Genomic DNA, 22,349 nt, shown 5'->3' on the forward strand with positions numbered 1-22,349 from the left:
GTAGAGATGTGAGGTGGATCAGTGTGTTGCTCTAATGATCTCCCATATGCATCATGTTCATGTTTTCTCCTTTGTAATGTTAATGAAATCACATTGCAGATCATGTTTTCATAACTTTTATATTAGCAGTAAGGAGGATCTATACTATTTAAATAGTTTTCCTTAACTCATTACATCAGTAACTCTAAATTCATTTTTTAATCTGCAGTAAACACTTCATTCTGTCAGAAACCACACTTACAATCAGGAGTTAAACAGATTAGGAGCCTGTAAACTCTGAACACTAAACATAATTATTAAACTTAATCCTGAGCTCTGATTTCTGTCTTTGCAGATTTTACTTAGTTCTCCTTATATCCCCTTCAGTTTCCTCTTAAAGATCACATTCCATTTGCTGATTTAGATTCTCATTTCATGTGGGGCAAAAAAACAACAACCCATAAACGATTACCGTAATTTTCAGACTAAGCGCACCCAAATATAAGCCACACCTACTGAATATTACAAAGATTTTTATTTTAAACATAAATAAGCCGCACCTGTCTATAAGCCGCAGGTGTCTACATTGAAACTAATGAACTTTACACAGGCTTTAACGAAAGACAGTGTCTGTTACACGGCTTGTGTCTAAACAGTAGCCTACCAAGAAAGTCGTTGTTCACTGTCTTCACTGTTTATCTTTTGGCATCGTCATGCGTTTAAAAATCACAATCGGTGAAGCTTTTCTCCCGATGCCGTGCAGCTCAGAACACAGGTGAAGTGCGTTTTTTCATGCCCGGTTGTTTTCAGCGTGACAAATGATTTGCTGACAGTCTGAGTGAGCGGCAGGTCAAACATCAGAGGAACATCATCCATATTTATGATGTGGTGCGGCCCGATTCAGTGTGAGCGCATCTTATTTAATATAAAGAGTTTCAATTAGTTCACCTTAAACAAGTTCCGGCAGTTAATTGGTCTAATGTTATGGGGCTCAGTTTTTTATCTTGAAGCTTGTGAAACTGGGAAAAACCCAGGAAAAGTCCTTAAATTAGCCACTTCATTGTTTAAGCCGCGGGGTTCAAAGCGTGGGAAAAAAGTAGTGGCTTATCATCCGGAAAATACGGTATAACCTTTTACTGTCCTTTCTCTTTCTCTCTTTCTCTCTCTCTCTCACACACACACACATTCCATTTGCTGATTTAGATTTCATGTGGGGCAAAAAACCCATAAATGATTATAAACTTTTACTGTCCTCTCTCTCTCTCTCTCTCTCTCTCTCTCTCTCTCTCTCTCTCTCTCTCTCTCTCTCTCTCTCTCTCTCTCACTCTCTCTCTCTTTTTTTAAAAGTTTGAGTGAAAAAAACAAGAAGTGGTAAAGATTTCATTGGGAAGAGGAAGGAAGAGCAGAAACAGTTTGAATGCAATAAAAGAGAAGTTAAATATCTGCTCTCCTAATTCTTCTTGATAGTTTGTTCTGACAGTGACAGAGGAAGTGATGTGGCTTTAAGACACACATCTGCTTTGTCATTCAGTTAGTCATTAAAAAGAAAGGATTAATCTCAGTCCTCTTCACTCACTGCACCCTTAGCAAACCATGTTTGAATCAAATTAATAAGGAGGCACACACAAAGAGTATCATTAATATTGTAGACTACAGTTTTAAACATTATACAGTTTTACATGTGCATGAGAGCAGACACAAGTTGTGTAACTTTTTTTGTTTTCTGCAACTAATATATATTAGTATATCACACAAGTGTGTACACCCCTCACATTTCAGCAACAACTTTAGTATGTTCTCAAGGGACAATACTATAGAAACAAAACTACTATGTATTTTATAGTCAATGTGCAGCTTGTATAGCAGTATACATTTTCTGTACTCTAAAAGAAAATCAACATACAGACATTATTGTCAAAATCGCTGCCAACAAAAGTAAGTACACCCAAAGTGAATATGGGCATCATGTTCTGCTTCAGAATGTCACAGTACATGTTGGAATTCATGTTTCCCTCAATGATCTGCAGCTCTTCAGTACCAGCAGCACTCATGCAACCCCAGACCATGATGCTGCAACCACCATGCTTGACTGTAGGCAAGAGCAATTTTCTTAGTGCTCCACAACAGGCCGTTGCCACCCATGCTGGACACCATCCGAGCCAAACAAGTTTATCTTAGTCTCATCAAACCACAGGACATGGTTTCAGTAATTCATGCTCTTGGACAGATTGCTTTCAGCAAACTGTTTGCAGGTTTTCTTGCTTCAGAAGAGGCTTTCTTCTGGGATGACGGCTATGCAAACTGACTTGTTTTAGTGTGCAGCATATGGAAATGCTGGAACACTCATTAATTTTTTTTAAAGCATCTTATAGACCTGATGCACAGCATGAGGACTCAACTCCTTTGACCCTTGTGAGGTCTCGGAAAACCTCTGTATGACCCTGGCCACTGTACTGTAGCTTGGTTTTAGGGTGTTATCAATCTTCTCATAGAATTCTAATACTAATAATACTAGGTGCTGTGTTGAACATCCAGTGATCAGTATGAGATAACTGTACTCAAAACACTAAATTTTATCTGCTCTAATACAAGATACACACATTTGAATGGTCCTGTCAATCTATACTTGTCATGCAGCGAATGAACAGAGGCTGAAGCCAGAGCACAATTTGCTTTGGTTTAATAAAGAGAGAGAGAAAGATAAACACAAACACACACACTTGAGTCCTTAGAAACCCAGAGAGAGAGAGATATCCATGGTACGCCCTGGAGGGGCGAGGTCCACATAATCCAGAAACGAATGCACGGGAGGAAAAGGGGTAATCCGTGGTGCGCTTTGGAAGAAAGCGCGGCTGTAGAAATAGTGTAGAGTCCGGAACGGAAGGAACGCATAGGGATGCAATGCATGACCAACAAACAAAAATGGACCCTGAGTGAATGTAAAAGAGGGGTTTATATAGGAGCCGGGGATGAGTAGTAGATGAGACCCAGGTGTGTGTGATTAAGCCGGGAGCGGCAGAGATAGCGGCAGCATGACAGCCGCCGAAGGGGGTGTGGCAGGTGGATTCCTGACAATACTGCTATACAAGCTTCACATTGACTACTTTTAAATATATCTAATGAACTAACAGGAGTGATCTTTAAATGTTGTGGCCCATCTGATTATACAGCTATACATTATACAACACTCATTAGTTAGCTGGCTAGCATGTTGCTAACAGACCCATGACCCATGAGTTTCCCCTTTGAAAATTAAAACAATAAAGTATAAAAAATTATTGTGGAGAGCTTTCTGGATCAAAGAAGGAAGAAACAGGAGGTTGGTGAAGTCCAACTTTATTTTGCACTTTTCTTCGCTTTTTTCTTTTCACATTTACTATTCTTCCAAGTGGTCCAAGTCTGAGGTCATGAGCTGTTGGAACAGGTTTTTATAGAGGAGGTCTCTGCACTTTGCTTTAGCTTTTACTCAACCCCGACCAGTTGCCTAGGCACTGCCACAGGAAAACACCCACACAGCATGATGCTGCAATCACCATGCTTCACTGTTGGGGTTGTATTGGGCAGGTGATGAGTCATGCCTGGTTTCCTCCAGAAAAAAAAAAAACATTTATAATTGAGGCGAAACAGTTAGTTTCATCAGACCAGAGAATCTTATTCCTTACAGACTGAAAATGTCCTTCATATGATTATTATTTTTTATTTTTTGCAAACTTAAAATGAGCTTTTGTCTGCCATAAAGCGCAGATCAGTGGAGGGCTGCAGTGGTGGTTGTCCTTCTGGAACTTTGTCCCAGCTCCACACAGCCTCTCTGGAGCTCAGTCAGAGTGACAATCACATTCTTGTTCGCCTCTCTTACTAAGGCCCTCCTCCATGATTGCTTACTTTGGAGGTAAAAGCCTCTTGACCTCTTGACTTGAGAAGTCCTGGTTGCGCAACACTTCTGACATTTGAGAATTATGAATGTCACTGTCCATTTGGGAATCTTCAATGAAGCAGATCTTTGCCTTGCAAATCCGCAGGCAGTTCCTTTGATTTCATAGCTGGTTTTTGCTTTAATATGCTTTGTCAGCTGTGAGGCTTTTTATAGAGAGCTGTGTTCCTCAAAACCTCATGAACAATCAATAAACTTTTCCAGGTAGATTCCAGTTAAGGTGTAGAAACATTTCAGCAATAATCAAGAGAAATAGGAGGCACCTGAGCTAGAATTCATATGTTGTTGTAGAAGGTCTGAATACTTATGTATGTGTACATAAGATAATAATTAAATTAAAATAAAATAATTTTTCTTTTTCAGATGTTTGCAAACATTTCTAGATGTTCTACATTTCTAGAACTCTGTTTTCACTTTGTCATTTTGTGGTACTGAGTGCAGATTAATGAGAAAAATAATTAATAATATTTAAACAACTGTAGTACCAGGTATACAGTAACTGAAGTATACAGTAGTGGAGGGGATCTAAATACTTCCTGAATGAACCGTAAATCTGTCTGTGGTAATTTCATGAAGAACTTTTGACCATCACACTACAAAGTTCATGTATAAAAAAAAAAAAAACATTTTATTATATCATTATTATAACTATGTTTGTAGGCCACACCTTTTCTAGGAACTCAGTGATCAGCTGTGTCTTGTGACCAGATTTTTTTTTAGATTTTAATGGAACAGAAATACATTAACAATGAACAAGTTTATTGCTGCTATCTAGTGAATGTTTAGAGTAACTGCATAAAGCAATCAAGATTCAACAACAGAATGTCATCAATCCTACAGTCTAGCAGCGCTTCTTCAGCAGATTCTGAGGACAAAATGCTGCAAGCTCAACTACATTGTAAAAATTGCACAAAATACCCTTAAAACAAAGTAAAATCCTCCTCTCAGACTGGGGAAGTGAAAATCCTGCTCCAATTCGCTTCTATTTGCACTTTGTAGTAGTTTTCATTGTCTAAACACTGGGTGCAGTAAATATTTAACATTTTAAAAGCTGCTTAAATCAATACAACATTGGCTCATCTTTCATACTGATACATTTTTATCTTTGACAATGCTAAAATGAAGAATGATTATATGAAGATTAATATTTGTTATACAGCTGATATAAATGGTTGGGCTCTGATCTATGGGTGGGTCACCATTGTCTGGAACTTTTACATCTTTCACAATGCTGAAGTGTTTGAAGTAGAGGTGGGAGGTGGAGCAGCTGGTGTTCTTTTCTATAATAATGATGGTAATAGATTATTTAATAAGGTTCCTCCAGGCAGGTATCACTAGATACTAACTTTCAATGACATATCATACTTTTCTCCTCAGCATGTGGAAACACACAAGAGATGATGACTGAATAATTTTCATGTTTACATTCTGTTTTCTGTTTCTTTCTCTTTTCAGTACTGGTTTCACTTTTACCAGTGGCTCATGCTCAAGGTGATTTATTTATAAATTATCCTTTATATTGTGTACTTTTTATTTTTTGTAAATTCACAAAAATTTTAATCAGTTAAGATATAATTATTCATGTGATTAAAATATTGAATAAATTGATTATTATTTTCTTGTTTTAAAAATCTTGAATGTTGGAATTAAAGAAACATTAGATGTAGCTTTGAAACTCTGTTTTGCACACACTAATTAGCTGGTGGTCTTAACATATATACAATTACTGTATATCTAGACAAATGTATATGTTATAAGGGCCTGGATATCATAGTTGTAATAAATGTAAAACATGGACTTAGCATCAAATGTTAAATCTATTGAATTCTAACATCATCATATGTTAAAGCACAGTGAATCTACTGCATGTGTTGGAAAAAAAAAAAAAAAGAAAACGTGCTGCTTATAGTAGAACTTCCTTAACTAGACTTTCCCAGCCTTTGCCCTTAGGTAGATCTGGAAGAATATTTATTTTGCACCATCTAGGCTTCTTCACTTTGTTTTGCTTTCCTCTTTTCCTCTATTCCTGAAATTCAGATTCAGTTCCTATTAACCTGCATCTCTCAGCTTTTGACTTGAAACTAATTTTCCACCCATACCATCCAGATGTAGAGCTTGGCTCTTTGACACAGGTGTGTTTTTCAATTAAGGCAGCTGCTACACTGTCAATCTATTCATATCCAGGATAGGCTTTGTATGAATATATAGTTTCTGGAGAATGTTGTTGGAGAAACTGGAGTCCAACAATGTATCTGGAAAAGGGTTGAAAAGGATCTTCAAGTAGCACAATGTCTCATCAGAATATTGTCCAATAGCTAGTAACGCGTTACTGTAACAAAGTTACTTTTGAAAGTAACTAATACTGTAACAAATTACTTTTAGAAATAGAGTAACTCCGTTACCGTATGGTGCGTTACCCGTTTCTTTATTAAATGAATTAATTTTGGCTGAAGTGTGGACTACAGTCTAACCTGTTTACAGCAGCGACACATTGTAGGATTGGTGGATGAACCACTGTAAACACGAAGAAGACGCATTGTAGGATTGGAGGATGAACCACTGTAAACATGAAGAAGGCGCACTGTGGGCGTGTCTCCGTTTATTCAGGTCTGTGTGGCAGTAATGGCGAGTCGAGGGCAAGACGAGTTTCTCAAAGTGGAAATATGCTCATTATTTCACTTTAGCTGAGTATAAAGACAAAAACTTTTAAGTCTAATGTAAGCTGTGTCTTTTTGGTTCAAAGTTCGTATCCACTGCGATAGCAACAACTCCAGAAACTCCATGCCTCGACGAGCTAGAAGCTAGAAGCTAACCCAGTGTTATGTTGTACATTGTTGATAGTTTTTCATACTTAAGCTGTGAAAGAAACATGTTTAAGAGCTCAACACAACAGCTTTTATGATGCAGAAGCCACTTTAGTTTTTGATTGTGAATATATTACTCAGCTTGTTTTGTTATTTATTTCAGAAATTCTTGTGATATATTCAGTTTGTGCTGCTCTGACTTAAATAAAAGTGTTTAAAAATGACTTTGTGTTTAAGTCAGTTTTGTGTTTGTATAGAACATAACACATAAAAGGGCATTAAGGTGAACATTAAAGAAAGTTCTTTAAAAAAGTAACTAAAAAAGTTACTTTTAACAGTAACACATTATTTTTTGGTGTAAGTAATCAACTAAGTAATTGAGTTACTTTTTTAATGACTTAACGAGTAACTGTAACTAGTTACTATTGTCAGCCCGCTTGTGCACTGCTGGCATTACCGCCTCAATCACCGAGGAAACACCCCCTCCTAACCAGCTGCACGGAATTGGCGTCTAATTTTCTGGCACTTATAAGGACGCCTGAATCCTCCAGTCAGTGCCAGATTGTCTTTAGGCTTGCCCTGATCACTCTCCAGCGTGTTCTCTGTATTGTTTGTTTCTGACCTGACTATTCTGTCCTCCGGTTTCCGGCTCGGCTCGGCTCGCGCTGAACGCGCTCCAGTTTCCGGCTCGGCTCGGCTCTGCTCTGCTCGCGCTGAACGCGCTAAACGCGCTCCGGTTTCCTGCTCGGCTCTGCTCTGTTCTCGCTGTACGCGCACCGGCTTCCAGCTCGGCTCGCGCTGAACGCACGTTTAGGTTGTATCGACTCCCTGTATCGACTCCCTGTATCGACTCCCTGTATCGACTCCCTGAATCGGCTCCTTGAATCGACTCCCTGAATCGGCTCCCTGAATCGACTCCCTGAATCGGCTTCCCGATTCGGCTCTGCACAGCTTTTCTCCCCTGCTCCTTTTGCATCTGCCTTGGATCCTATAACCTGAATTCTCTGACAGAACAATCTGGCCAACATGGATCCCGTGGATGTACCTGCCTCTAGCACCGATGTAGCAGCCTTGTCTTGCCGACAAGCGGCGCAGGAGCAACAAATTCAAAACCTCTCTACTGGTGTGCAGGAAATCATGGGATTTTTGCGCACACGTTTTGGTGACCGACTCACCACAGGTGCTTCGCCGCCATCGTCACCTGCAGCCCCGGCCCGGCCGGCCCCCGCTCGTCCTACCACCCCTTCGGCCATGCGTGAGCCTCAGCTCGCGCAACCAGCCCGGTTTTCGGGCGACCCGGACTCCTGCCGATCGTTTGTTATGCAGTGCGACCTGATTTTTAGCATGCAGCCCTCCCAATTCGGTACAGAGCTCTCCAAGGTGGCCTACGTCATTTCCCTCCTGTCAGGCCGGGCCCTAAGGTGGGCCACTGCGGAGTGGGAAAGTCAATCAGCCAACTGCAGGTCGTTCGCCGCCTTTTCTGCCGAACTCCGGAAGGTCTTCGGCACATCTACGCCACGCCAAGATGCCGCCCGCTCCCTGGTCTTGGCCGCACAGGGGCATCGCTCTGTTGCAGAGTTCGCGGCTGAGTTCCGGACCCAGGCCACTGACAGCGGATGGGATCGCATTGCGCTTTACGATACTTTCCTCCAGGGCCTCTCCTCTGCCGTTAAGGATGAACTTGCTGCTCGTGATCCGCCCCAGGATCTGGATTCACTGATCTCATTGGCTACACGCATCGATCGGCGCATAAAGGAACGCCGCCGGGAGCATGGTTACCCTGCTCAGAGCCTAGATCCTCACGGTCTTTTAACTGCGAGCTTTTCCCCACCTTGTGCCTCGGGTTCTGGCACCCGTTCTTTCTCTCTGCCGACAGCCATGGAGATAGGACGCCACCACCTGACCCCCGCTGAGAAGGAAAAACGTCGGTCTCTAGGTCTATGCCTCTACTGCGGAGGTAAAGGGCACATGGCTGCCTCCTGCCCGGTAAAAGGCAAGGCTCGTCGGTAAAGGGGGGAGCACCCACGAGCCACTCCTTCCCTGCTCCCTCCAAACCCACTATCTTGGTCCACCTTCAGGTTGGCCCCGGAGGCACAGAATTGGGGCTCTGGGGCTGATGCCGAATTCATCGACCTCAAGCTTGCCCAGCAACTGCTGGTTCCCATGGAACCCCTACCCGAAGCTCTGCTGATCAGAGCCCTGGACAGCAGCCTTTTAGGCCGGGCCACGCACCGCACTAAGCCTCTACTCATGTCAGTGGGGGAACAACATCAGGAGTGGCTTTCCTTCCTGGTCATCTCCTCTCCCCAAGACCCCATTTTGCTCGGGTTCCCTTGGCTTCAGAAACACAATCCACGTGTTGATTGGATGACAGGGTGTATTCTCCCGCCACCCAACCCACTGCCGGCTGTCACTCCCGAGCACTCCGAGTTAGCATCGGTTCCTGCGATCTATCATGGCCTTGCGCGCGTGTTCAGTAAGGCCTTGGCTACCTCCCGGCCTCCCCACCATCACTTTGACTGTGCCATCGAACTGCTTCCCGGAGCCAGTCCCCCTAGGGGGCGCCTGTATCAGTTGTCCGCCCCGGAGAGGACTGCCATGAACCAGTATATCCGGGAGTCCCTGGCGGCGGGTATCATCCGACCATCCTCCTCCCCGGCTGGGGCGGGTTTCTTCTTTGTTGAAAAGAAGGATAGGTCCCTACGCCCCTGCATTGACTACCGGGGTCTTAATGCTATCACTGTCCGGAACCGTTACCCCTTGCCGCTTATGGCCTCGGCGTTTGAGCTCCTGCATGGGGCCACGATCTTCACTAAGCTGGATCTACGCAACGCGTACCACCTGGTGCGTATCAGGGCCCCTCCTAATGTTCGGCTGGGGTGTTGAAGGCGGTCTTCCACTCATCCCCCTGATGAGTGGAAGACCGCCTTCAACACCCCAGCCAGACATTACAAGTACCTCGTCATGCCGTTCGGCCTAACCAACGCCCCGGCCGTCTTTCAGGCTCTAGTCAACAAGGTCCTCCGTGACATGCTCAATACGTTCGTGTTCATCTACCTGGATGATATCTTGATCTTCTCCCATTCCATGGACGAGCACGTCCGGCAGGTGCGTCAGGTCTTGGAGAGACTTCTCAAGAATGGGCTCTACGTAAAACCCGAGAAATGTGAGTTCCACACCTCACATACCTCGTTCCTGGGATACCTGCTTTCAGCGGGGAATATCCGGATAGACCCTGCCAGGGTCCAGGCAATCCGGGACTGGCCGACCCCCACCTCCCGCCGCCAATTACAAAGGTTCCTGGGCTTCGCCAACTTTTATCGCCGCTTCGTGAAGGGCAATAGTTCGGTGGCGGCACCCCTCCACCTTCTGACGTCTTCCCTCCGCTCGTTCGTTTGGGGCCCCGAGGCTAAGGAGGCATTTCTGGGGCTTAAGCGGCGATTCACGGAGGCGCCTATCCTCATCTTTCCTGACCCGGCTCGGCAGTTCGTTGTTGAAGTCGACGCCTCCGGCGTAGGAGTAGGGGCGGTGCTCTCCCAGGTCTGCCCTGAGGATAACCGCCTGCATCCTTGCGCCTTTTATTCCAGGCGCCTTAGACCCTCGGAACATAACTACCCGGTGGGTGAGAGGGAGCTCCTTGCCGTCAAACTGGCCTTGGAAGAATGGCGCCATTGGTTGGAGGGTGCAGAGGTCCCCTTTCTGGTCTGGACGGATCATCGCAACCTTGAGTACCTCCAATCGGCTAAGCGACTCAACCCCCGACAGGCCAGATGGGGCCTTTTCTTTGGCCGCTTCCAGTTCTCTCTTTCGTACCGGCTTGGGAGCCAGAATGTCAAGCCTGATGCGCTCTCTAGAGTTCATGCCCAGGAGGAGGAGGAGGAGCCGTGCCCAGAGACCATCCTTGCCAAGTCTGTGTCGGTCCACACCCTTAGCCTCGCTTTGGAGGAGCGGGTCATGGATGCCCGAGACAGGGGCCCTGTCCCCGAGGGTTGCCCCACTGGTCTCCTGTTCGTCCCCGAGGGGCTCCGCTCTGGAGTTCTTCAGTGGTGTCACAACTCCCTGTTCTTCTGTCACCCCGGTCAGCCTCGCACCTTGTCTCTGGTCAAGGCACGCTTATGGTGGCCTTCCACGGTAAAGGACGCCCGGGACTTTGTCGCAGCCTGCCCCGACTGTGCCCAACACAAGAACCCTCGTGGCCGCCCCAAGGTCTTTTTCGGCCCCTTCCTATCCAGAAACGGCCGTGGTCGCACATCGCATGGACTTTGTTACCGGGCTGCCCGTTTCCAATGGCAACACGGTCGTCATGACAGTCATTGATCGGTTTTCTAAGATGGGCCACTTCATCGCCTTACCCAAGCTGCCATCTGCCAAGGAAACTGCCAAGCTGGCCCTCCAGCACATATTTCGCCTCCATGGTTTTCCCAGAGACATCGTCTCGGACCGCGGACCCCAATTCTCCGCGCTGTTTTGGAGGGAGTTCTGCCGCCTCCTGGGCGTCTCGACCAGCCTCTCATCTGGGTTTCACCCCCAGATGAACGGACAGACCGAGAGACTCAACCAGGATCTTGAAACTGGTCTGCGCCTCCTTTGCAGTCAGGAACCCTCCTCCTGGTCGGACAGACTTTTGTGGATCGAGTATGCCCATAACACTCTTCCCACTGCTGCCACGGGACTTGCGCCCTTCCAGGTGGTCCACCGTTTCCTGCCGCCTATTTTCTCCAACCAGGAACCCCGGTCCGCCGTTCCTTCTGCCGCCCTTTTCTTCCGACGCTGCCGTCGAGGCTGGAGGACGGCCCGAGCGGCCCTGCTCAAAAATGGCATAAGGCTTTGCCAGGGGGCCAACCGTAGGCGGCGCCTGGCCCCCCACTACCGTGCCGGGCAACGTGTATGGCTCTCTATTCGGGACCTTCCCCTTAAGGCCACCTGTCGGAAGCTCGCCCCGCGCTTCATCTGCCCCTTCCCCATTTCCAAGGTCGTCAATCCCGTGGCCCTCCGACTCAGGCTCCCCGGGGCGCTCCGACCTTTCATGTGTCTAGGGTTTGACCCGTTCGGGCCTGCTCCCTGGTGCCCTCTGCCAGGCCCCCTCCGCCCGCCCGGGTCATTGGTGGGGGTCCTGCCTATACCGTGCGCCGCCTGCTCCGCTCCCGTCGTCGTGGTCGGGGCCTTCAGTACCTTGTGGATTGGGAGGGCTATGGTCCTGAGGAGCGCTCCTGGGTCCCCTCCCGCTTTGTCCTGGACCCTGACCTGATTGCTGGCTTTCATCGGGCCCACCCGGGCCAGCCTGTTGGGGCATCCGGGGCCGCCCTGGATGGGGGGGTACTGTCAGCCCGCTTGTGCACTGCTGGCATTACCGCCTCAATCACCGAGGAAACACCCCCTCCCAACCAGCTGCACGGAATTGGCGTCTAATTTTCTGGCACTTATAAGGACGCCTGAATCCTCCAGTCAGTGCCAGATTGTCTTTAGGCTTGCCCTGATCACTTTACAGCGTGTTCTCTGTTTTGTTTGTTTCTGACCTGACTATTCTGTCCTCCGGTTTCCGGCTCGGCTCGCGCTGAACGCGCTCCGGGTCCGGCTCGGCTCGGCTCGGCTCTGCTCTGCTCGCGCTGAACGCGCTCCAGTTTCCTGCTCGGCTCTGCTCTGTTCTCGCTGTACGCGCTCCGGCTTCCGGCTCGGCTCAGCTCGCGCTGAATGCACGTTTAGGTTTCCGGCTCGCGCTGAACGCGCCCCCACTTCCAGCTCGGCATCCTCGCCCTCCGCGTAGGATCGGCTCCCTGTATCGACTTCCTGTATCGACTCCCTGTATCGACTCCCTGAATCGACTCCCTGAATCGGCTCCCTGAATCGGCTCCCTGAATCAGCTCCCCGAATCGACTCCCTGAATCGGCTTCCCGATTCGGCTCTGCACAGCTTTTCTCCCCTGCTCCTTTTGCATCTGCCTTGGATCCTATAACCTGAATTCTCTGACAACTATTTTTTAGTAACTAGCACAACAAACCTATTCGCAACAAAACAAGTCTAAATTAACCTTAAAGAAGGCACAAATCAGTGTATACTTACTCTTTTCATTATTTGCAGTCAATAAAGTCCATCTGTAATCATGGCTTCTTCACCTTTTCTGGTATAATCAGCAACTTCTAGTGCAGAAAATGGCGGATGGCGTGCAGCACAATGGCGGATAGCACATGCGCATTACACAGAAAATTGATAGAACCTCTGTCCATTTCCCATCAAGTTTAGTTTGTTAGAACTCATCCAATTGTATAGTGAGACTGCAAGTTGACAGAACATGATTTTACTGGTTTATCTGACTAAAACTTTAAATTATTTTTTTCAGTGTACAACAGCGAATTTATATCTTTTTAAGATCAAAAACGATCGGAAAAACAGAGTCTGAGCCGACACTCAGAGAATCAGCATATCAGACTAGTCAGTGCAGTGGTTCCCAGCCTTTTTATCAGGAGACCCCTATTTTAAAATTTAAACAGATTTTAACTACAAATGTTTTTATGCATTTTATTTGATTCCTGATTGAATTAATCTTGTATTTATTTGTTATTTTATTTGGATATTTAATGTGGACTCTGGGTCTGAATATTTAGGGCTTGAGATTGGATACAGATTACACACTATAAAATCTTCACTTGTCTATTGCTTAATTAAAATCAAATTCGAGATTACTGTCCAAATAATTCCTTTTTAGGGCATTCATTTTTTAATCTTCTCCCAGGCATTTGATCTTCTCTCTGGCTTCACTTGCCATATTTTCTCAATGCTGCATCTTTTCTTACAGTTACGTCTTTCCCACTCTCGCAATATGCTGCAAAAAAATGTAAATATTGCATGTTAAAAGCATTAATTGAAAAACATTTAGAATTGATGTATTTATAAATTAAATTCATTTATTTAATCAAATTCTTTAATTTAAAAAATAAAAAATAAAATAAAAATCAAGAGTGAACTTGGGGACCCATAAAATCTGTAGCGACCCCTAGTGGTCGAGAATCAAACATTTGTAAAAAAAAATGTAAAACATAAACTTTAAATTATATATTAAATCTTTTTTATTTTAACATGTTTATATGTAAACATAGTAACTTTTAAGTAAAAAGCAACTTTGACATCTTCATCATTTTAAACCAACAGCTAAACCCAAACCGACTATCAGAGTGAATCCTAAAAGCTCCATCTCCACTGGAGACACCATCACTCTGAGCTGTGAGCTGCAGGAGACGACTGCATGGGAGTTTTTTTATTATAATCAGCGGTCTCAGCTTCTGAACAGAAAACCAGCAAACTCACTTAAAGTGACAGTTAATAATGCAGGAGAAACAAAGTACCGGTGTCAGGCACGCTCAAGAAACTACAACAACTACTACTACACCTACACAGAGCTCAGTGAAGCTGTTAAGATTACAGTAAAAGGTATGTCATGATTTAAGACTTTACCAGGTTTAATTTTGGACAGGATTTAAAATAACAAATATTTTATAATTATTACAATTCCATTTAATTCTATAATGTTGTAAATAATCTTGAAGAGCAGGTATTATTCATCAATAAATAAACAACCTCAAAATGAATGAACACAGTCATAATATCTTATAAACATGTTTATGTCTGTATGAAAACAGAGAAATGCAGAAAGTATTTTAATAACAAACAACATAATTTAAATTCTGGAATCTGATCAAATACATGTATCAAATGATAAACGTGTACAGAATCAGTGGTGATGAAGTATTAAACTTTTTACTATTAAACTGTTTATTTATTAAATACTTACGCTTCAGTGATGCTGTTACACTGTAAGATGTGTGAGTGAGTTTGGATTGTTGACTAATTAGACACAATTATACATTCTGCTGATTATATGTGCAGGAGAGAGACCACATCCAGTACTGAGTGTATCTCCACAGAACTGGCTGACTGAAGGAGACTCAGTGACTCTAAGCTGTGAGGTTACAGACTCCTCTACAGACTGGACATTCAGCTGGTACACAGTTGTTCCCTACAGAGACGGTGTAACTGCAACACAAAATACTCATGTCTCGATCATGTATGTGGAGCTTCTCTCAGACAGCAGCAGAGGATCTGGAGGCTCTTACACTCTCAGTCCTTCTGCTCTTCATCACACAGGAGTTTATGTGTGTAGAGGAGAGAGAGGAGAACCAGTCAGATACACACTGTACAGCAATCCACAGCCACTATGGATCTCTGGTTAGCAAAATTAACTGTTTTTAAATAGTACTAGATAAATCAATATTTCAATATAAGATGAAATGTATGTATTATTTCTTTGTTAATGCAAATAATGTGGTTAAATGACACAAGTACAATTTCACCTTTTGCAGCAATGATGAGAAATTTCATGGTTCTGAGCTAATGTGATCCCTGATCATGTGCATCTATTCTTATTTTCACCTTAAACATTGTTTATATTATTATCCTCTGTTTTATCTTCTGTATGTGCCATTTTTTATGTCTTTGTAACAATTGCAAGCTTTTCCTCTTTTCCCCAGTTTTGATTTTGTTTCTTATATATAAACTTTGCTGTATCTGGTGAGGAAAATGAACTGATAGATTTGTTTAAAAGTATTAGAGAAATAAATATACACCAATCAGACATGATATTACGACATTATAACATAATGAGTTGTTAAGTGAAGAACACTGATGATCTTCATCATGGCACCTGTTAGTGGGTGGATTTATTTATTAGACAGCAAGTGAACATTTTGTTCTCAAAGTTGATGTTAGAAGCAGGACAAATGGGCGAACGTAAGGATTTGAGCGAGTTTGACAAATTGTGAAGTCTAGACGACTGGGTCAGAGCATCTCCAAAACTGCAGCTCTTGTGGGATGTTCCTGGTCTGCAGTGGTCAGAATCTATCAAAAGTGCTCCAAGGAAGGAACAGTGGTGAACCGGCGACAGGGTCGTGGGCGGTCGAGGCTCATTGATGCACGTGTGGAGTGAAGACTGGTCCGTGTGGTCCGATCCAACAGACGAGCTCCTGTAGCTCAAACCGCTGAAGAAGTTCATGCTGCTAATGATCGATGGGTCACGACTGTTTTAGCAGCAAAAGATGAACCAACACATTAATAGGCAGGTGGTCATAATGTTATGTCTAATTAGTGTTTATTCTCTGTTCTGCATTCTGACTATTTTTTATGCCTTTGCAAAATTTTTTTAGTTTTTTTTCTTTCACAGATTTGATTTTGTTCTTTATATTTAACATTTGGTGTTTTGCAGTGTTTATGATGATTATTCCATATTAAACCTGTGTGTGTTTTGTCTCATGTTGTGGACTGGTTTTGATTATCAAATTAATAGACATCATTCTGAACACACACACACACACACACACACACACACACACACACACACACACACACACTTGGATCCTCATTGCATTACAATTTGCACATATTATAATTTGTATTTCATCTGTGTTTAAGGTGAATCTCCTCCAGTGTCTCTGATCATCAGTCCCAGCAGAACTCAACACTTTACTCATGACTCTCTCTCACTGAGCTGTGAGGAGCAGAGTAACTTTACTGGATGGACAGTGAGACGATACACAGACAGTGAAGGAGTGTCAGATTGTTCACAGTGGGGATCAATTACAGGATCTACATGTTACATCAGCTTCCTCTCCACATCTTACATTGGAGTTTACTGGTGTGAGTCTGAATCTGGAGAAAACAGTAATCCTGTCAACATCACAGTTCATGGTGAGTCTTCATGTAGTGTGTTTACTGTGTTGAAGTATTAAACTTTTTACTATTAAGATGTTGAAGTAATAAATCTTTAAGCTTCAGTGATGCTGTTACAGTGTAAGATGTGGGATGTGGGTGTGAGTTTGGGTTGTTGACACATTTTACACAATTATACGTTCTTAGATATTTTCTATCACTGTTCATTCAAAAAGTCTGATGAAGAAAATCTTTGTATTTCCTGTGTAACAGAGAGACCACATCCAGTACAGAGTGTATCTCCACAGAACTGGCTGACTGAAGGAGACTCAGTGACTCTAAGCTGTGAGGTTACAGACTCCTCTACAGACTGGACATTCAGCTGGTACACAGTTGTTCCCTACAGAGACGGTGTAACTGCAACACAAAATACTCAAGGCTTTATCATGTATGTGGAGCTTCTCTCAGACAGCAGCAGAGGATCTGGAGGCTCCTACACTCTCAGTCCTTCTGCTCTTCATCACACAGGAGTTTATGTGTGTAGAGGAGAGAGAGGAGAACCAGCCTTTCACACACTGTACAGCAATCCACAGCCTCTATGGATCTCTGGTAAGGAACATTAACTGTTTTTAAATAGTATCAGAGAAATCCATTTTTAAGTATAAGATGAAATGTATGTATAATTTATCTGTAATAAAGAATAAGGTGGGTAAATGACACAAGTACAATTTCAGTTTTTGCAAAAATTATGAAAAATGTCATGGGTCTGAGCTGATGTGATCCCTGAAACTAGAGGATATTAATATAAACAATGTTTAAGGTGAATATAGGAAAAGAAATGCATGCATCTATTCCTATTTTCAACTTAAACACTGTTTATATTAATATTCTCTAGGTAATCCTCTGTACATACCATTTTTTACATTTTTGTGACAATTGCAATATTTTCCTCATTTCCCCAGTGTTTGATTTTATTTCTTATATTTAAACTTGGTAATAAAATAAACTGATAGATTTGTTTAAAAAGTATCAGAGAAATAAATATACACCAATCAGGCATGACATTACGACATTATAACATTATGAGTGGTGAAGTGAAGAACACTGATGATCTTCATCATGGCACCTGTTAGTAGGTGGATTTATTTATTAGACAGCAGGTAACCATTTTGTCCTCAAAGTTGATGTTAGAAGCAGGAAAAATGGGCGAACGTAAGGATTTGAGCGAGTCTGGTCCGTGGTCTGATCCAACAGACGAGCTCAAACTGCTGAAGTTCTTGCAGTTCATGATCGATGGGTCACGACTGTTTACAGCAAAAGAAGAACCAACACAATAATGTGGTGGTCATAATGTTATGCCTAATCAGTGTTTATTCTCTGTTTTGCATTCTGTCTATTTCAGTGTTTATTCCTTTGCAAGTATTCCTTTTTTTTTACAGATTTGATTTTGTTCTTTATATTTAACATTTGGTGTTTTGCAGCTTTTATGATGATGATTATTCCATATTAAACCTGTGTGTGTTTTGTCTCATGTTGTGGACTGTGGCTCATGTTTGTCTCATGTTGTGGACATCATTATGATTACACACACACACACACACACACACACACACACACACACACACACACACACACACACACACACACACACACACACACACTTGTATCCTCATTGCATTACAATTTGTACATATATTTATTTGTGTTTCTTCTGTGTTTAAGGTGAATCTCCTCTGGTGTCTCTGATCATCAGTCCCAGCAGAACTCAACACTTTACTCGTAACTCTTTCCTACTGAGCTGTGAGGACCAGAGAAACTCTACTGGATGGACAGTGAGACGATACACAGACAGTGAAGGAGTGTTAGATTGTTCACGGTGGGGATCAGTTACAGGATCTACATGTAACATCAGCTTCCTCTACACATCCTACACTGGAGTTTACTGGTGTGAGTCTGAATCTGGAGAAAACAGTAATCCTGTCAACATCACAGTTCATTGTAAGTCTTCATGTAGTGTGTTTACTGTTGAAGAGAAAGAGAAATGTTTCATTACAGAATATTCAGAACATCAGTAGTTTACAATTCAACAAACTGTTCAAGAAGAAATAGATTTTTTCTCTCTACATTAATCAGTAAATATTATGTGTAATTCTGAGTATGGGTGTGTGTAAGTCATGTTTTCCAAATTGACTACAAGTTCACTTACATACTAACACTAATATTGATAATAAAATTAATCAATTACTGATAATCAATCAGTGACATCAGAGAATGTCTCTAGGTTACAAACGTAACCCTAGTTCCCCGAGGTAACGAGACGCTGCGTCGAAACGCTATGGGAACGCCCCTTGTCCACGCTCTGAACCACGTGTGAAATCTAGCCAATAGACAGACGACGTCACGGAAACCAGGAAGCTACAAGATGGCTGTGCGGTGGTAGCGACATTAGCTTCTGCAAAGAGAGAATGTAAGTGTCGCAGGGATGCAGGGAGTGTGGCACGGAGACGCAGCGTCTTGTTCCCTCGGTCCCTAGGTTACGTTCGTAACCTAGAGACGTTCCCCTTCAGGAACTCAAGCTGCGTCGAAACGCCATGGAAACGAGTGTCCAATCACGCCACACTGACCAGACCCTGCCGAGAGAGTGAGGGCCCTGGTACCAGCACGTAGGACAGAGGAGCCCGGGGTGGCTCTGAGGTCAAGGCCATAGAACCTGACAAAGGTCAGCCGGGTGGACCAACCCGCAGCGTCACAGATGTCCCGGAGTGACACTCCAGCGGACCCGGCTGTAGAGGCCGCCACACTCCAGTGGAGCGAGCCCTGACCCCGATCGGAGCGGGGACCAGGACTCGCAGCTGAAAGGATGGCATCCGCTACCCACCTGCTTAATGTCCGCCCATTGGCCAGGAGACCCGCCCTATTAAGGCCAGAGCAGACGAACAGCTGCACCAACCGCCTCCAAGGACTCGTCCTGTGGGGATAAGTACCCAGTGCTCACACTGGACACAGCTGGGCCTCGTAACCTCTGGTCAGGGGCTATAAACAGAGGGAGGGCAGAATGCCTGTAACACGACACATCGTGTGGGAGCACCCAGCCTCGTGTAAAGAAACACTCTGGCCATGCCAGAGGGCAAACTCCAGGCGGGACGAGGCAACTGCCAAGTCCCAGACAGGCACACAGAGTTGCGTCCCGGGCCTCAGCCTCCGGGCGCCGCGAAGAAAACGTGTCACCAATGGGTGCCTACCCAGCAAACACGGAAACCCTCAGGGTCGAAGGGGTTAACCCTGTGGCAAACTGTACCCGTAAAAACTCCAGGACTGAACTGACCTCTCGCGGCAGTTGTTTGCAAGGGGCGAGACCAGAGGCCCCCTGGTGGTTGATGTACGAGACCACCGCAGTATTGTCCGTGTGGACCAACACATGGTGATCTCTCAGGACTGGGAGGAAGTGTTGTAACCCCAACAACACTGCCAGCATCTCCTGGCAATTTACGTGCCACAAGAGACGTGGGCCGCTCCACAGACCCTGGGCGGAGTGGCCACTCATGACCCCTCCCCACCCCGTGAGGGAAGCGTCCGTCGTTAACATTACACGACGACAAAGAGTCCCTAAAACGGGGCCTTGGGACAGAGCGTAGGGTCCTCCCATGCAACCAAGGCTCAAAGGGTACACCACGAGACCTTGATGGTACGATACAGACTCCCTCTGGGGGAGAACTCTTCTGCCCGGGAGCCAACACTGGAGGGGCCTCATGCGGAAAAGGCAGAGTGGAAATACACTGGATGCTGCCGCCATGCGACCCAGCAGCCTCTGGAACTGCCTCACAGTGACTGGCTGGCCTGCTCCTACCCTCCTGACTGCAGTGAGGACGACTACAAACCGGGCGGGAGACAATCGTGCCCGCAACCTGGCCGGGTCCCACACCACGCCGAGAAAGTGGCTCTCCACACTGGAGAAAGTACACTCCACCCAGCAACAAACTTTCGGGTGGAATAAGGGAGTTAACTGCTGGAGGGCGGCAGCGTCCCTAACACCCTGTGGCACCATAGCACGAGGTGCACACCGCCCTCCAAGATGCAAGCCATCAGGCTTACGCACCACAGTCCGTTCACTAGAGGCGAGGACAATCCTCAGGTCATCCAGCCCCTCCTCGGTCTTAGAGTGTCGCCAGGGGCCCCTAGGACCTCCCCGCGGTAATTGTGTGGCAACGCTCTTTCACCGGGCTATTTTGCGGTGTTTGGACATATCAGGGCGAGGCTGCCGCCGAGCAACCCCATCGGAGCAACAAGGAACTACCACTGAAACGCCACCATGGTCTCCTGAACCCGCCAGCAATCGCCCTCACCTACAGTGTTACCAGGTCAGGCCAGGAGGGGTCACGTGGCGCACAGAAGGAAGCTTACATCGTTCCCCCATAGCAGGCCAGCCTGGTATGCCTGCAGCACTCATAGATGCAACACTCAGGAAGAGACAGCTAGCTAGCATCTCCACCACAAGCGGCATCGTCCCTCAGCTGCGCTACTTAGCGCCAATAACATTCGCGCACAGCGAGAAACATCGGAAATGCACGCACGCACGCACATGGGCCTCACAGGACCCAAACACCTCAGTGCGCAGATCAGGGAAGGCGCTGAGGCTGTGACACAGGGCGCAGGAAATGCTCATCCAGCTCACTGGGTGCGCACTGCTTCTGCTACACGACCAGCCAAGCTAGATCCAGCTCGGACCCGGCCCGTGCCACGACCTCAAGGAGCACCACGTACAGCACAGGCTGTAAGGAGTCCGCAGGCTTGCTAGCATCCATCATCTCATCCTCCTTGGAGAGAGAGACATACAACACTGCGCCGCCCGCACCGGGAGAAGAAGCAGCCGCCAGGCATGCTTCCCTGAATTTTCCGAAATTTCTCCCACCTCGGAGGAAGAAATATGGAGCACCGCGTCACACACACCGGGAAAAGAACCATTTCCAAATGAGCGCTCTCCCCGGGGAACAGGAGCTCGCCTTGCCTCGCAGCCGGGAGCGCATAGCCACACGGCTAAAATGCTAACAACCCATACCCTCGAGAGCTGACTAAGCACGCTCCTAAGCTGAGCAAACAACCCATCGGCTGCGTGTCATCTTGTAGCTTCCTGGTTTACGCGACGTTGCCTGTCTATGACGTCACGGCTTGCCTATTTGCTAGATTTAACACGTGGTTCAAAGCGTGGACAACGCAGGGGCGTTCCCATAGCGTTTCGACGCAGCTCGAGTTCCTGAAGGGGAACATTTGATTTCTCTTTGCTTATGGTGATTACTGCCACTAATTCGTTTATGTTTAATGTTATGATATTTAAATTGTGTCTGTAATGTAGTGTGCAAGGTGGAAACCTGTTTTATATCAATGAGCTTTATCATTAAAAATACATGCAAAGTGCAGTGTGTTTCACCTTCACTCATAAGTAAAGATGTAGGTGATGGAGTGGAGAGGAAGAGCATAGAGCTCAGTGCTGTCATCTGTGACTGTTTCTCTGCACACACTCTTCACTCCTTCATTCTTGCATGTTCACTGATGCTGCTCTACACACTCAGTAGTGTCGCCTCACACACTCTATTAAACATTAGATTTAAACAGCATCATGTGTTTGTAATTTTCTCTGTTCTAGATGGTGATATGATTCTGGAAAGTTCTGTTCATCCTGTGACTGAGGGACATCCTCTGACTCTACACTGTTTATATCGTAACACAAATCCCTCAAACCTACGAGTTGATTTCTTTAAAGATGGGTCAGTCGTCCAGAACCAGACTACAGGAGAGATGATCATCCATAAAGTCTCAAAGTCAGATGAAGGTTTCTACCACTGTAAACACCCAGAGAGAGGAGAGTCACCGAGAAGCTGGATCTCAGTCAGACGTGAGAAATTTATTTTATATTATATTTTATATCCAATCAGTATTTATTT

At 45.1% G+C, this 22,349-nt stretch overlaps 1 protein-coding gene across 1 annotated transcript in view; it reads left to right on the forward strand.

The window, feature by feature from the left end:
- LOC310726753 (obscurin-like) overlaps window positions 1–22,349 on the forward strand; it is a 238,298-nt gene that overhangs the window by 213,068 nt on the left and 2,881 nt on the right. The window contains exons 18-24 of the mRNA XM_083542563.1: window positions 5,366–5,401; window positions 13,861–14,139; window positions 14,596–14,934; window positions 16,174–16,449; window positions 16,684–17,019; window positions 18,133–18,408; window positions 22,052–22,300. Of these exons, the coding sequence (XP_083398689.1) occupies window positions 5,366–5,401; window positions 13,861–14,139; window positions 14,596–14,934; window positions 16,174–16,449; window positions 16,684–17,019; window positions 18,133–18,408; window positions 22,052–22,300 (1,791 nt within the window). The remainder of the gene's footprint in view (window positions 1–5,365; window positions 5,402–13,860; window positions 14,140–14,595; window positions 14,935–16,173; window positions 16,450–16,683; window positions 17,020–18,132; window positions 18,409–22,051; window positions 22,301–22,349) is intronic.

The sequence above is a fragment of the Silurus aristotelis genome (assembly GCF_946808225.1).
Source record: "Silurus aristotelis genome assembly, chromosome: 5".
In the NCBI taxonomy this organism is placed as follows: Eukaryota; Metazoa; Chordata; class Actinopteri; order Siluriformes; family Siluridae; genus Silurus; species Silurus aristotelis.